This window comes from Molothrus ater, chromosome 3 (assembly GCF_012460135.2).
Source record: "Molothrus ater isolate BHLD 08-10-18 breed brown headed cowbird chromosome 3, BPBGC_Mater_1.1, whole genome shotgun sequence".
NCBI lineage: Eukaryota > Metazoa > Chordata > Aves > Passeriformes > Icteridae > Molothrus > Molothrus ater.
This window is the reverse complement of record NC_050480.2, coordinates 22,085,421-22,099,111: the sequence shown is the minus strand read 5'-3', so window position 1 is coordinate 22,099,111 and position 13,691 is coordinate 22,085,421. Positions and strand designations below refer to the sequence as shown.

The window sequence follows — 13,691 nt, the reverse complement described above, 5'->3', positions numbered from 1 at the left end:
CCAATAGTGCACTTGGAAATTACTGTACCCTAAAACAGCTCTGATAAGCAAAGATGAAACTCAACTAGCTAAAAGGGAACTAAAAGAGCTCTTGCTTAGTATCAAATCCTGTTTTAAAACTTTCTGCTCTTAAAGACATCCTGTTTATATATTTAATCAATGAACTGGATGTAAGACAAACAAAAATGGCCTACAATCTTCTGTGAAATGCATATTTACAGAGATGGGGTAACTCAGTTTTTAAAGTAAACAGCTAAACAGCTTGGGAAATTCCCCAGATTCCTGGTAGATTTTGTTTCTGTTCTCTGTGAACAGTGTTCTATTTTTTTTTTTTTTTTCTGGGAACATATCATGGTTCAATGGTAGGCATTTAGAAAACTCCCCCTTTTTCTGCTCTTTCCTTACATGGATCTAATCAAAGAATTCAATTTGGTAAGAACTCTTCCTCTGACAAAACCTTACATCTGACCTCCTGTGAAAATGAGTTTCTGGATAAAGAACTCTTAGGGGATTGCTTTGTTTGTTTTAAGATGTGTTTTCTTTTAAAGTTCAATTGCAAGCCTTCTCCAAAGAGAATAAGGACATGGGGAAAGAGGAAATGTTTTGGATCGGCAGCGTACTCAATTCATCCCACATGAAATACATGACCTTCATCCCAAAACTAAGCGGGCTGCACACACACATGCCAACCCACAAAATTGCTCATGTGCATCATCTCTGCTGGAGGACTTTCTGATGTCTTTCTTCTGACAGGTAGAAACTTCTTCACATATACACCTCAAAAACAAGAACAGGTTGTACCTATTTATTCTTCTGCTAACACTACTACTTCTCTATGACAGCCCTTACACGATCTTTACTCTGATGTTATTGCATAGACAATGACCCCACCACTTTTCAGACTTTGCCTCTGAAAAAAAAAAGATTCCTTATTCCCCTAACCTTCCCAGTAGCCCTTCTGTGTACCTGTACTAGTTTTGGTTGACCTTTCTTTATCATGGTTGAGCAGAAATGTATGCAGTATTTCAGATGAGGTCTTGCCAGGCTCTCACATAATTACATTGATGTTTCTCTCTTTAAGAACACAGATACACAAATAAAGAAATAGCCCCATCACTGTGCATCTGAGTGCCTGTTTTTCCTTCTTTTTGCTCCACTGCATTGCTGCCTCAGCATCAGTTGCTAATGTGCTTTTGCTGTTCCTTCTGTTGGCATTTCCAACTCAGGAGTCCCCACCTTGTGACAGAAATTCTTGTGAATTGTTCTTCAAGTGTGTGATGGGCTGTCCCATGATTCTATGAATAATGGCATTTCTATTCCCTTCTGCAAGGTCATGCAGTCTCTTTTGCTGGATATTTCAGTTTTCTTCTGTAGTAATGGTCCCTTTGTACCCAAAGTCTTTACCAAAGATACTAAACAAGAGAGGTCTGTGATCAGTCCTTGAGAACCTCCACTTATAAACAATTTCTTAGCCTAATAGTTTTCATTTCAAAAATAACTTTTGCCATTTTCCTTCAGCTAATTCTACTTTTTCAATAGCTAGTCCTATTTTTCGATTCTTGCACAACTTCTCCAGCTGAAGCAATTGTATCTTATATGACATTGCATCACATATTGAAGCAGTGTCTTGTTGTTTATTCCTTATTGTCAATTATTTACCTGAGACAGATAATAAATTAGTACTCTCAAGATTCAGTTTATAATGGGAAGACAAATTTTAATAATCTACTTATCCCAAGAGAGACTACTTACAACCCTTGCTTAGAATGTCAAGAGCTCTTATATTTTAATAATTTAGAATAATGAAAACATAACAATAAGCTCATTATGAGACAGTTAAAGGAGAAAGCTTTTCCACCTGACTGGAGATGTACCCACCCTGTGTTCCAGGGGAATGGTCTGGGCAGGCTCCATTGGACTGCAGCCAGATGGGTGTAGCAAGCTCTACCAGCAGCCCATAGAACTTTATAAAGACATACAATAAAAGCTCTCCTACTGCAAATTTAAAGCAAACACACGTTTTACAGATGTCATTTTCTCTGTGGCTCCATGAAGGAGCTGCTTCAGCATGAGATAAGCTGAGACACTGGAGCATGGTAGCCATTCAGCACTGACTCCACGAATCAATGTTTTTATTCTACACCAAGACCTTTGTGGTTAAGTTTTTCCACCTCTAAAGAGAATAGTAATGATTCCTTTACAGCAGACCAAACTCATAATTAGCAGGAAACAAGTTATTTGCAAAAGCTATGCCAGCTATTTTCACAATACATTTGATGTCATGATTTCAAAATTCTGCAGTGAGAAAAGATTCCTACTCTACCATTACAGTTTTTTTCCATAGGAGCTATGTAGGAAAAAAATACCTGAAAGAATGCCAGAAATGGAGCATGTAATCCCAGGGATGATTGTTGCTACAGTTTCTTTATTAAGAAGTACCCACTTCCAGTGAGCCTGTAGCTATTCTTGAGTTAAATATTACCCAAGTGAGTAAGCAAAGGACTGCATGTCCTCTGAGATAGCTGTAGGACCATTTCTACTTCCAATGAAATTGAGGTAAATCCCACATTTCTGCAAAGAATGAATCCAAATTCTTTCACTCCCTTTTGGATGTGTGCCCATACCACATGCTCTATGTACATCTAAGATGTTTCTCCAATGACCACTTGACAGTAACCCAGGGTTTACAAACAGAAAATTCCTCCCCTCCTACAAAGAGAATAACATTTAGTCTTTGTGATAGAAGATAAACCCCCCACTTCTCCTGCTAATCAGACATGCTTCCTTCCTGTAACAGGAATTATAACACTGCACTGATGGGAAGAAGAGAAAAGGGATTTTTTTTAATGATTGTTTTATCTATCACTTTCACTGAGACAGAAATTCAAGACTGATTCACAGATGGAAACCCCAAATGCCATGCAGCAAAGCATTCATCTATGGACAGGAAACAGCATGGGTTTGATAGGCTACAGTAAAGGTTATGCCACCTTCAAGTACTTTTTAAAAGACTGCACTGACACCTTCCTTAATACTTGAGTGACAAAACAAGGCACACATCAGAGCCTTTAACTACATACAGGGTATATAAGTGAAGTGCAATTTCTATATGGCCCTAAGATTAGCCTTGATCCTCTAAAACTGATTCCATTAAGGCATGTTTCACCAAGCTATGCAGAAACAGAAGGATACAGGAAGAAGAAAAAAAAAAGTGGCATTTGAAATAATGAGACTACAAAGGCTAGTGAAAGTACCAAATGCAGATGAGATCAGGAGGCATTGCAGAAGGAGCACTAAATTACAGTAACTGGTACCAGGGCAAAGAACACAAAGTCTGTAGAACTGGCTGGTTTAATTTCTATTTTTTTTAAGATGTACTTTCAGTGAGACTGGATAAGTACATGAAGGCACTTATATATGTTCACAGGCATGAATGTAAAATACCAGTGGGAAGGAGCAAGACTTTCTAATAAGCTCTCTTGAGGTATAACAATTGATCTCTGTTACATGAACAGTAATGGGAAGCTTGACTTTGCCTTTCTGTTGATTTTGTTTAGCTTTGGAGGCTAAAATTAACTTTTTAAAATATAATCATTTTCAATCTGACCCAACTAAACCCAAAAGAAAATAATAGATAAATAGCTGAATTGGACCCAGTCTGTTCCTAAAAGAAATACTTTTGTCTGTAAGTTTGCAGTAAGCACTTTGCTTCTTCATTAGACTCATAGAAAATGGAAAAAAAAAAAGAAATCCACACTGAATCTAGACAAACTGTAACCTTCACTGTGAACCTAAGAGGCAAAATCCAGCTTTGTTAACAATCCTCATCCACAAATAAGACTGCAGCTCACAGTGCACCTCACATGAACCATCATCTCAATATAGAAAAGATCTTCCCTATTCACCTGCATCTGAAAATCATGTAGATGTGATACAGACCACATTTTTGTGGGGAACAAGTCAAACCAACTGGAAGCTTTTTGAAGCTACAGTACATCAAGTGGGACTTTAGCCATATATAGATGTGAAACCTTTTTTTTTCATGGGGTAACACTGCTGCAAAAGGAGAGGTTTGGATCCGAAAAAGAATTTTTCTGTTGCTTCCTTAACAAATGGGCTTTTTCCTTTCTGTTCTCCTTTCTGGTTCCCTATTCATGTAAAAATTATCCCAGGCTCCAGAACATGCTTTCTGTTTTGAAGGTTCCTGTAAATCAATATCTTTATGAACAGCTCCTGCAAAAAGTATAATCTCTATGTGTAGGGACACAGAAGCCTGTGCTTTACCAGCTCATGGTCTTTGTCATCTCATGATTCAGCTATCACATTAATTCTATTAATATATCAGAATGTTGGACTTAAGTGGCTTGGGATACTAATTTTGCTCACTTCTTTTACTTGAGGCTCCCAGCTGCCTTTGAACATAAGTCACACGACATACTGATTGATGAAGTGCCTTAGTGCCTCTATCAAATAGAAGAGTGATGCAAAAGGCCCTTTGGAAATATTCCTTGGAGAAAAAGTGATGCAAGAGATGGAGGAAGAAGCAACCCATGCCCTACTGTTACTAATGAACATGATGCACAGGAAGAGCTGGAGCTGTACCCTGAGCTTGTGGGAAAGAAGTGGGGACAGTGAGGGCTCCCACAGGGCTCCCAACCCTTCCAAGGAGCAGCAATATAGTCTTGGACTTAGACTGTTGTCTTCATCACACAACATTGCTGGGAATTCTGCTGTCTTCCCCTGTACACTCTGCATAGAGATGATACAATTAATAAAGCAATGAACTGCAGTGCAGACACCATGGATTAAAACTTTAACTGCAGAACAAGAACAGTGCTTACTGATGGGGAGTCTACCACAGAACTTGGATATGACACCAAGTGATAAGCTGGAATCAGTTTCTAGGCAGATGTTTAGAAGAAGACATGTGTAAGGAGGAGGATTCCACACAGGGAACTAGATTTCTACTTCTAGAAGAGAGCATCTGTGGAACAAAAGTCTTCAGAAGGATTCTGCTGGGATGGACTGTCTTGGACTAGTTGATCTTTCCTCCCATTTCTGAGAGCCACAGGGCTCCATATGTGAGACCAGCTTTATAGAGTCCTAACCTCAAATAGATACTTTCCAGTCAGCTGCACACACCTAGTTAAGAGATATGAAACACTGCCTCTCTCCCTTCATCATAAATTGTGACACATTTTGCCAGAGTGAATGTTGTTCATTTCCACCATGCTACTCCTTCTCCATTACACCTCTACTCTGCTCAAATTACACAGTGGCATCCAGTGCCTGAGGGAATGTGGGTGTGTGGATGAATATTCATAGGATAGCTTCCATTCTTAAGGGTGACACACAGAACAGTTTCAAGGACATTTCCCAAAATGTGAATCTTGAACTGTACTGAGACTTTTGTTTTCCTATGGAGGGACTGCAGCAGATTCTCTCTGTGGCATGACTCAGTTCTTATGGGACCATAAGGAACTCTGAAGAGAGCATTTAGGCTGCAGATGCAAATTCTGGAAATTGTCTTGGGAACAACCTAACCCATAATTTAAAGAAGCCAACAGCTCATCTGGAGTTTCTAGCCTAAGACAGTGGTAAAAGAGGGCCCTTTAGAAGGCAGAGTTGACTACATGGTTTCCCAAATTCTGTCTTGGCAGTGATCAGCAATGCACCATTCTACTAAAGAAACTTAAAAAAAAAAAAAGTTTTAAAAAAATTAAAATCCAGATATTTCACATCATATTCTGCTGATAAATACTGTGATCCTGGTGAGGGGAGAAATTAATCCCATGAGTTTAACTAAAAAAAATTCAAAATGCTGAAGTGAGAGAGTTGGCAATAGGGAGGAGATTTTTATTATCCAAAGGTGCTCTTTGACTGCGAAATACTGTGAGAAAAAGACCCTTTGCTGGTTCCCAAGCTACAGCATCCACATTTCAAGAGGCTGATACTATTAGGAATCTTCAGAGAAAGTAAACACATTTTTCTGTGCATTTCTCAATAACATTGAAATCGTACTTCCTTTTTGTAACTAAAAAGAAAACAGAATGTTTTTCTTTCAAGCAATTATCAAACACCTTCAGTGTGGGCATAGAACAAAATGCTTAGCAAAACTCAATCCACAGACAAAATCTTCCAGAGGCAATAAGCAAGATGAAGGAAGGAAGAAGATACTTGTTCATTTCCAATGGGTGCATTAAAAGAGTAAATTTTAAAATCTGCTTTTTAAAACAATGTTTAAAACCATCAAACTCTGTTTGCTTTTCTTCCATACAGAGCAGACAATCAGAAACTGACCAAGCCATATTTTAGGATATAAAACACTTCAAGGACTAATGCCAGCAGGGCTGGTGATTTGGAATATTAAAGACTAAGAAAACTCTTTTGTTATACACATTTCAAAAGAGGAACCAATGAAGAGGCAATAAGTAAATAACAGAACAACTAACAGGAAGATTAGCATTAGACTTTGGCATTGACCAGCAAATGAAAAGCAGAGATGCTATAAAGACATCGATTATTGAAGAAGGTGGAGAACATTATAGAGATGAGACATCACTTTTATTAACCAAACCTGTTTAGAGAGATAAAACCCAGCAGCCAGATCATGACAGGCATGGGTGACAAATGACAAAGGGTTACTGGCAGTGGATGTGTGGGAGGAAGGCATCCCAGGCTGAGGTTGGTACCTTTCCCTGTCTACACTCCATCGCTCCATAGTGAGCTGCACAGCACTTTGATATTTCCAAAGGCAAAACCATGGCTTGAAGAGTCTACCAAGTTAGAAGCTGCTGTTCAAATTGTCTTTTTTCCATAGTGGTGTTTTGCTGAGATTCAGAAGACTGTAACATTTCATCGTGGAGTAGAGCTGTGTGGTCGAGTCCAGCCCTCCTCAATGGGAGAACTGCACACTAGGCAGTTCTTGAAACCTCTTGTTAATGGCACTTTCACAAATCACATTGAGAGGTGATTGAGGAGAGCACTCATCTTGGTAGGCAGCTGGCAAGTGCATCAGGCCTTGGTATGGTCACAAAGTTCATGGTGCAGTGCAATAGTGGACAGATCTTTTCATGATCCTTCAACACTTCACTCAAGTGTTTCATTTCATCTGTTAGCTTTCCGATTTCTCTTTTCAGGGAGGTATTTTCTTGCTCAAGAGACTCATATTCCTGGAAGGAGGGGAAAGAAAAAAAACCAACAACTTACAGTCAAAACATTCCTTTCAGTGCTTCCACCTTGAGTACATTCACTTAACAGTAGAAAACCAGTGCGGTTTCTTACTACAACTTACAAAGTGCTAAGAGGAAAGACAGACCCAGCCTGGGTGCTGGAACAGGGCAAGTGCTTTACAACCTGTGCCCTGACCACACTGGGATTCCTTTCACAGCCCTAGAGACCAGGAGGTGCCACTTGCCCTCAGAGTCCCCCAGGAGCCCAGGGCTGCAGGCATGGATGGCTGTGTTCCCTGGAGGCCTCTTCCACCCCGGGCTGCCTCTGATGGGAAGGGCCAAAATGGACTCTGCACGGTGAGATCAGAGAAAATGAAAGCACTGACTGCCAAGAGGTGCTGGGAAAACCCAGTGCCTGGCACTGCTGGTGAGAGAAGGGCAGCCCCTGCCCCAGGGCAGTGCAGGGAAAAGCCATTTATCCAGCTAGCATAGCATGTCCAGTGCTCTCCTCCAGGCCTGCCAGAGCTTGTAGCCACCTTCTGAGAAGCCCAAGAACTCAGGAGGAGGGAAGCATCATGCCAGCTTGAGGCCAGACTCATTCTGTCACCAGAAGGCCAGACCACTGCCTTTGGTTATCCCTGACCTGGCTGCTTTTGAGCTAAGGCTTCTCTGGCAATAAATAAGCTGCTGTTAACTGCAGAGGAATTTTGAGTTGCTCTGCAGCATCCATGTGATGGATGCAAGACTCCTGTGTCACAGTTTTTGATAACTGTGTGTCTCAAGCGTCCCTGCTTCTAAGCCTTCCCATCCCAAAGAGCAGAGAGCTGGAGGTTCAGAGGCAGCCCACTGAAAACCTGCAGATGGATGTCTTGCTGCTAGCCCAAGGCTCAACATCCACCCACTCAATCTCACCTCCCTGGGAAAGCTTCAGAGCAAACTTCAAAGCCTACACGTGCCTGAAAAGGCAGCAGGGAGAGGCCCTCGTGCAATGTTGTTCTGGGCAGCCTGGCACTGCCTCTGCTCCCCTTTGCTGCAGAACTTTGGGCTCCTGGCCCTCCCTCACACCCCTGAGCCACCTCTCACAGAGTGAAACAGGCACAGTCCTCCTAACACAGCAGTGGAGGCAAACTCCAGCCAAGTTGTCTGACCCCCACTGTCATTCTGCTCATCTCTTGTTGCCCCAAACCCCATGGTCCTGGGTTTTGGAATAAATGCTGCTGTCCCATTGCTCAGTCTCATTTTCAGGGGTGAAACTGTCACGTTGTTCTTGCTAAGAATGAATGTCTATTCAACCAGATCTTCCTACAGCTGGCAAAACCTGTGTGCCTCAAAATGAAGATTCCCAGAACGAGGAAGATCCTCAAGTTCAGGAGGAACATCAGAGAGGCTGCAGGATGGCACAGGGCCCAAAAATGATTCCACAAAAGCCAGGGCTTACCCCTTTTCAGAACTACCCTGCACCTGGCTTTCTCAGGCGCTGACTCAGAGGAGATCTGGGAAAAACCAAGCCCAAAACTCCCCACACTGTCCCTCTTAGTCTCTGCTAACTGCTGGCAAATCCTGCCACAGTGAGAAAGAAAAAAGCCCGTGATGAACCTTCAGAGCTGAGCAACTGACTCAGCCACAGTGGCAGCATGCTGCAAAACTGACACTTGCCCCAAAAGCTGACTCCTGGCTACAAGAGCACTGTGATGTGAGAAAAAAGGGATCCCTGTCCTCCAGTATTTGCACTGGGACACAAGAAAAGCACACCAGGTTGTGATGATATTAAGAGCTTCTGGAAGAATCAATTACTTTTATTTCATCTGTTTGAGCACCCACTGTTACTTTTCAAAGCATACAAGTGTAACAGCCAGCCAAGCCAAGCTCTCACACTTGCAGGTTGCCAAGCTCCTTAGAAGCCTTTTCAGCTGGGCATGTCTGGGAACCCTGTTGATGACACCACAGTTCTAGAACTGATTTAAGCCAGCATTGCCACTGTATGGTCCCCTCCTCTTCCATCACCTTCTACCTTGTAAGACAGCAAGAATTCATCCACCATCGCAGCAAACATGACAAGCTTAACACTATTACAGAAGAAAATGGTTCTGGTTTAGCCCAAAGGAGCCCTGTGATCCCATTCTTTGTGGGTAACAGGAAGAGCAAAAGAGGGAGGATGAGGCAAGGGCCTGGACCATGTCTCTCTCTTCCTAGCAGTGTCACTGAAGGCAGAGCTGCACTGTCCAAGAGCAGCATCAGTGTCTGGAATTCCCAACCAGGCATCCCACAGCACGCCTTCTGTGCCTCACACCCACAGCTCTCTGAGCAGGATTATGTGAAAACAGGCCCATGCCTGCTTAAGAATTCCAGTTTATTGTAAAGTCCCGTGCTTGGTACCCAAGCCATGCCTGCAAAGCACCAAGTACCCATTCACCTCGTGAAGTTTATCTGCTTTCTGCGTTTGCTTCTTCCGGCTCCTCTGCGCAGCAACTCGATTCTTTTCTCGTCTCCTTACTTTTCTGTCATCTTCTTCACGACTCTGCAAGACATCAGCCAGAAACACTTTGCTAGTTTGCAAGGTGCACACAGAAGATGCTTGAAGTCGGGTGTGTAACTTTCTGAGAACGAACACTTCCAATTTTACAGTGCTGATCCTCGGTCTCCCAGAGACCGCATGGTCCCTGCAAACAGCAGCGCATCCCTCGGCGCCGAAGTGGAGTGGTGGAAGCCGGCAGGCTGCCCGGGGGATACCGTAGGGGCATTGCTACTGCTGGGGGGAGCTGGGGCACGGCAGGCTGCCGGGAGATGCCGCAGAGCCCCGCGGGCAGGGGCATTGCTACTGCTGGGGGGAGCTGTGTACCCGAGCGGGGACCGGCGCTCCCGCTCTGCCGGCGGGCAGCACTTTACACCTGCCTCGCTCCAGCGCGGCCGACGGGCGGAGGTGCGAGCAGCGGGGAGGAAAGCGCTGCTCCCTTCCTGGTTGCCCGCGGCTGGGCAAAAGCCGCTGCCCGGCCGTGCCCCGGTGCTTTCCGCGCACCGCCCGCGCTCCCACCGGGAAGAGCCAGCACGGCGGCCGCCTCCCGGGAAAAGAAGGGCCGATGCTCAGGGGCAGGGGGTACCCCCGCCGCGGCGCTGCCCGGCGTGACTCAGCCCCATGTGCCCGCCCGTAGCGCCCACGGCCGCCCGGTGCCTACCTGCTGGCCGCCCTCGGCCGCCGCGCCCCGGGACAGCGCGCTGGCCGCCGCCGGCGGGAGGGCGCAGGACATCCCGGCGCCGCCGAGCCGCCCGCAGGGCTCCCCCGGCCCGCGGGGGGTGCGACTGCCGGGAGCGGAGGGAAGGGAGCACAAGGGCAGGAGGGGCGGGCCGGGGCAGGGGACGCGCCGCCCCGGGCCGGGGGTGCCGCCGCCAGGTGCCGGGGCGGCCCGGGGCGGAGCCGCCGCCCACATGGCCCTCACATGGCGGCCGCCTGCACCGGGAAGCCGGGACCACCCGGCCGCCCCATCCCGCGCTGCTCCCCCGCGGGGACCGCCCCCCGGGACCGCCGGCGCTCGTCAGCCGCCGCGAGCCGCGGAAAGTCCGGGTCACGGCGCTGCCGGGCAGGAGCTGCCTGAAAATCCCCCCGGAGAGCCCCAGCCCCGCGGGCCGGCTGGGTTCGACGCCCCCCCGGGCAGCCCGACTCGCTCTTTCGCCTGCAGAAATGAAGTCCTCGCAGTTTCTGCCCTCTCCAGGCGGCCCCGGAGCCCGCCTGGCCCCGTGTGTCCCCCGGCGCTCACCTCCGGCCGCTCCTGCACGCCGCGCTCCTGCGACATCGCTCTCTGGAGCGGCGGCAGCTCCACATGGGGAACAGCCAGCTCAGCCCGGGATCGTGGGTGTGAGGACACGGCATCCGTGCTGGGATACAGCGATTTTCACTTTCGCTACTCACCCTGTTCCTTTAAATAATAAGGAAATGCGACAGACTTCTTGTAAAGGCAAAGCCAGACAAAAAATGCTGGAAATACAGTTGCTGCAGACAAAAATCTTTCTCTTCCATTATTCTGTCGAGTGTATTTTAACAGAACACTGGTTTTTTTACCTCTCGGAACGCCTTCCTGCATTTTAATTGCAGTTACCTTGGCCTTATGCTTTGAAAGGGGGTGTTTGCACTGACAGCTACTTCAACACCCTTGCTCTTCTGCGAAAGGATTTGTACCCTCCTGGCTGTGCTCAGCTCACAGAGGTGAACACATGACCATGAGAGGAGGGTATGTGCCCCCAAACTGCAGGGCAGTCGGTCACAAAGCCCCGGGTATCTCCATAAATCAGATACATCCCTATTTTTCTGGTTTCCTCAGCAGCTTGAGTCATCCAGCTTAGATGAAGTTAGAGGGTTGGCAAACTGAGTGAATATAGACTATCCTTCCAGGAAGATGTGGCTAACAGTTCATGCTAAAGGTGAGGGAACCATGCTCGCTGGAGTCCAAGAGTCCAAGAGTCAAAGTGACACCGTGCTCTGCCACATGTTTCCTGGTAGGCTCTGGGACTGTGACTAAAAGACTTGAGCATGACTTCCTTGGTTTGTAGTGCTTCTCCCCAGCTGTTACACCTCAAAGCAGCTTGTGTCTCAAGGCTATCCATGAATTTATTTGATTTTGATAGCCCTCCAGGCTATCCATGAATTTATTTGATTTTGCACTTTTCCAAGAGCTTCTCTAACACAGGAGGACCGAGTCCCTGTGAGTCTTGCCACCCTAACAGCCCTGGGAAGGTGGCTGGTGACCACAGCTGGGAAGCACACTCTTGCCAATATACCCTGACCTAACCTGCAGCCCCAGACTGTGCTGGGCCTCCCAAGCATCTCACAGGGCATTCCCTGGTTTCTTCAAAAGCAGTCTTGCTTCTTTCTCCCTTTGTCATCCAAAGGCTGCTTGTGGAGGCAGCAGTAAGGTGTGGGTTCAGTGCCACTCTCCAGCTGAGGGCATCCAAACCAGCACCTCCGGGAAAGCAGCCCTGGCCACCAGGCAGAGAGCTATTAGGGGGTGAATTGCTCTCAACTGCTCCTTTGAAACAGCCTAATCTTGCATTAACTACGCCTCATGCAGTTAAAGGGAAGCAGTGCACGAGACGTAGTTGGGACAGTTGCTGAAAAAGAGAGCACTGGCATCTTGCTGCCTTTGTAGCTTTAGCTCAGTTGAAATAAACAGGACTAGAAGGCAGTATTTTCACAAGCTCAGGGAACAGGTATTTTCTCTTGCTATGAACCATGTGGATAAAACACCTCAACAGCCCTCTGGAGTGATCTGTGGGAAAGAAAGTCCCCTTCCACAGAGGGACTTTGAACTCCATGCTCCAGGAGCAATGCTGCTGCAAATGGCACCTGCACCAGCTACCTGACAGCATCAAATCATGAGCAGCTCACCAAGAATTTATTAGTCCTGAGTAAATATCCACCTCTCTGAGTAATTCCCAGCAGCTGCAGAATAAGGTTTCCAGGATAACACAAGCATAGGACAAGCCAGGGGACAGTCCCCTTGAGCCTGAATAGTCTGTTCTTGTTCAGAACAAATGACAAAGGAAATGACAAGTCAAAATTTGCTTGTGGGAACAAGTTTCTACTTAGTATTAAAGCTATCTCTGGTACATCTGTAGAAATGCCTACACAGTAATTCGAGGTAGTGCAGCAGTAAAGGCAGAGTGTTTCTGTGCAGGAGAGAAAACCAGCCCAGAAAGCAGCTTAGTCAGCTGAGCTTGCCTTTTATAATGGCAGTTTATCAGTGATTTTTGTCTGCACTGAAGCAGCCTACACGTATGCAGACTAGTTTCTGATCATAGCTTAGCACAGCATGGCTCCCCTGGAGAATGGCACATGTCAGAAATGGGTCTCAGAGCACCCAGGCTTCCAAACAGATGTCAGGGTCCATGTGAAGATTTCTGGAAGAGGAGCTTCCCCTTTAGAGTTCATAATCCTCTTTGTTCAGAAAGTACACACAGCAAAAGCAGGCGTGGATGCTGCTCCAATTTACAAGTTTTTCTTGGCCAGGGATAGCCTAGCCTCATGAGCAAAAAGCACACTGCAGACAGGACACACTAACAGTGAGATGTTCTGTCTCGCCCCAAAGGCCAAGAAATTCAAACTCAGTTTGCAAATGAACCCAAGCATCCCTCACCGTTGAGCTGTCTTACAAAATTCAAAGGCTATATAAAGAAAAACTACCAGACATTTCTTGATGCAATACCAATTCGCCCCAAGTTAAAAATAAGAAGCTTGGCTGTTGTGACATTTCAGTAGAAGCCTGATTAGACATGTCTTGCACAACACTGCCAATTCCTATGAAAAGTTAACTGAAGGACAAAAGGCTACTGGAGTGGGGAAAAATGAAGTGTTTTATGTGTTTCTGCCAATGGGAAGAACAGCTAGTTGCAGGTATCACTGGCTGTAGAATTTTTTAATAACCATTGGAAAAACTGCTGAACATTCATGTTGAGTTTAGCTCACCACAGAACTTGCATTTAAAGGGAGGCTCTCTTTCCAGTGCTGCTTGGCCAAAAGTAGCCATCAGA

The 13,691-nt window shown here is 46.0% G+C and overlaps 1 protein-coding gene across 1 annotated transcript; it reads right to left on the bottom strand.

Annotated features, from left to right (window-relative positions):
• Window positions 1-5,830: 5,830 nt before the first annotated feature.
• BATF3 (basic leucine zipper ATF-like transcription factor 3) lies at window positions 5,831-11,037 on the bottom strand. Its single transcript, XM_036380598.1, is given in 4 exon segments — window positions 5,831-7,172; window positions 9,586-9,690; window positions 10,925-10,962; window positions 10,965-11,037. Coding segments are annotated over 4 exon segments (402 nt in total). The 3' UTR covers window positions 5,831-6,986.
• Window positions 11,038-13,691: the final 2,654 nt, after the last annotated feature.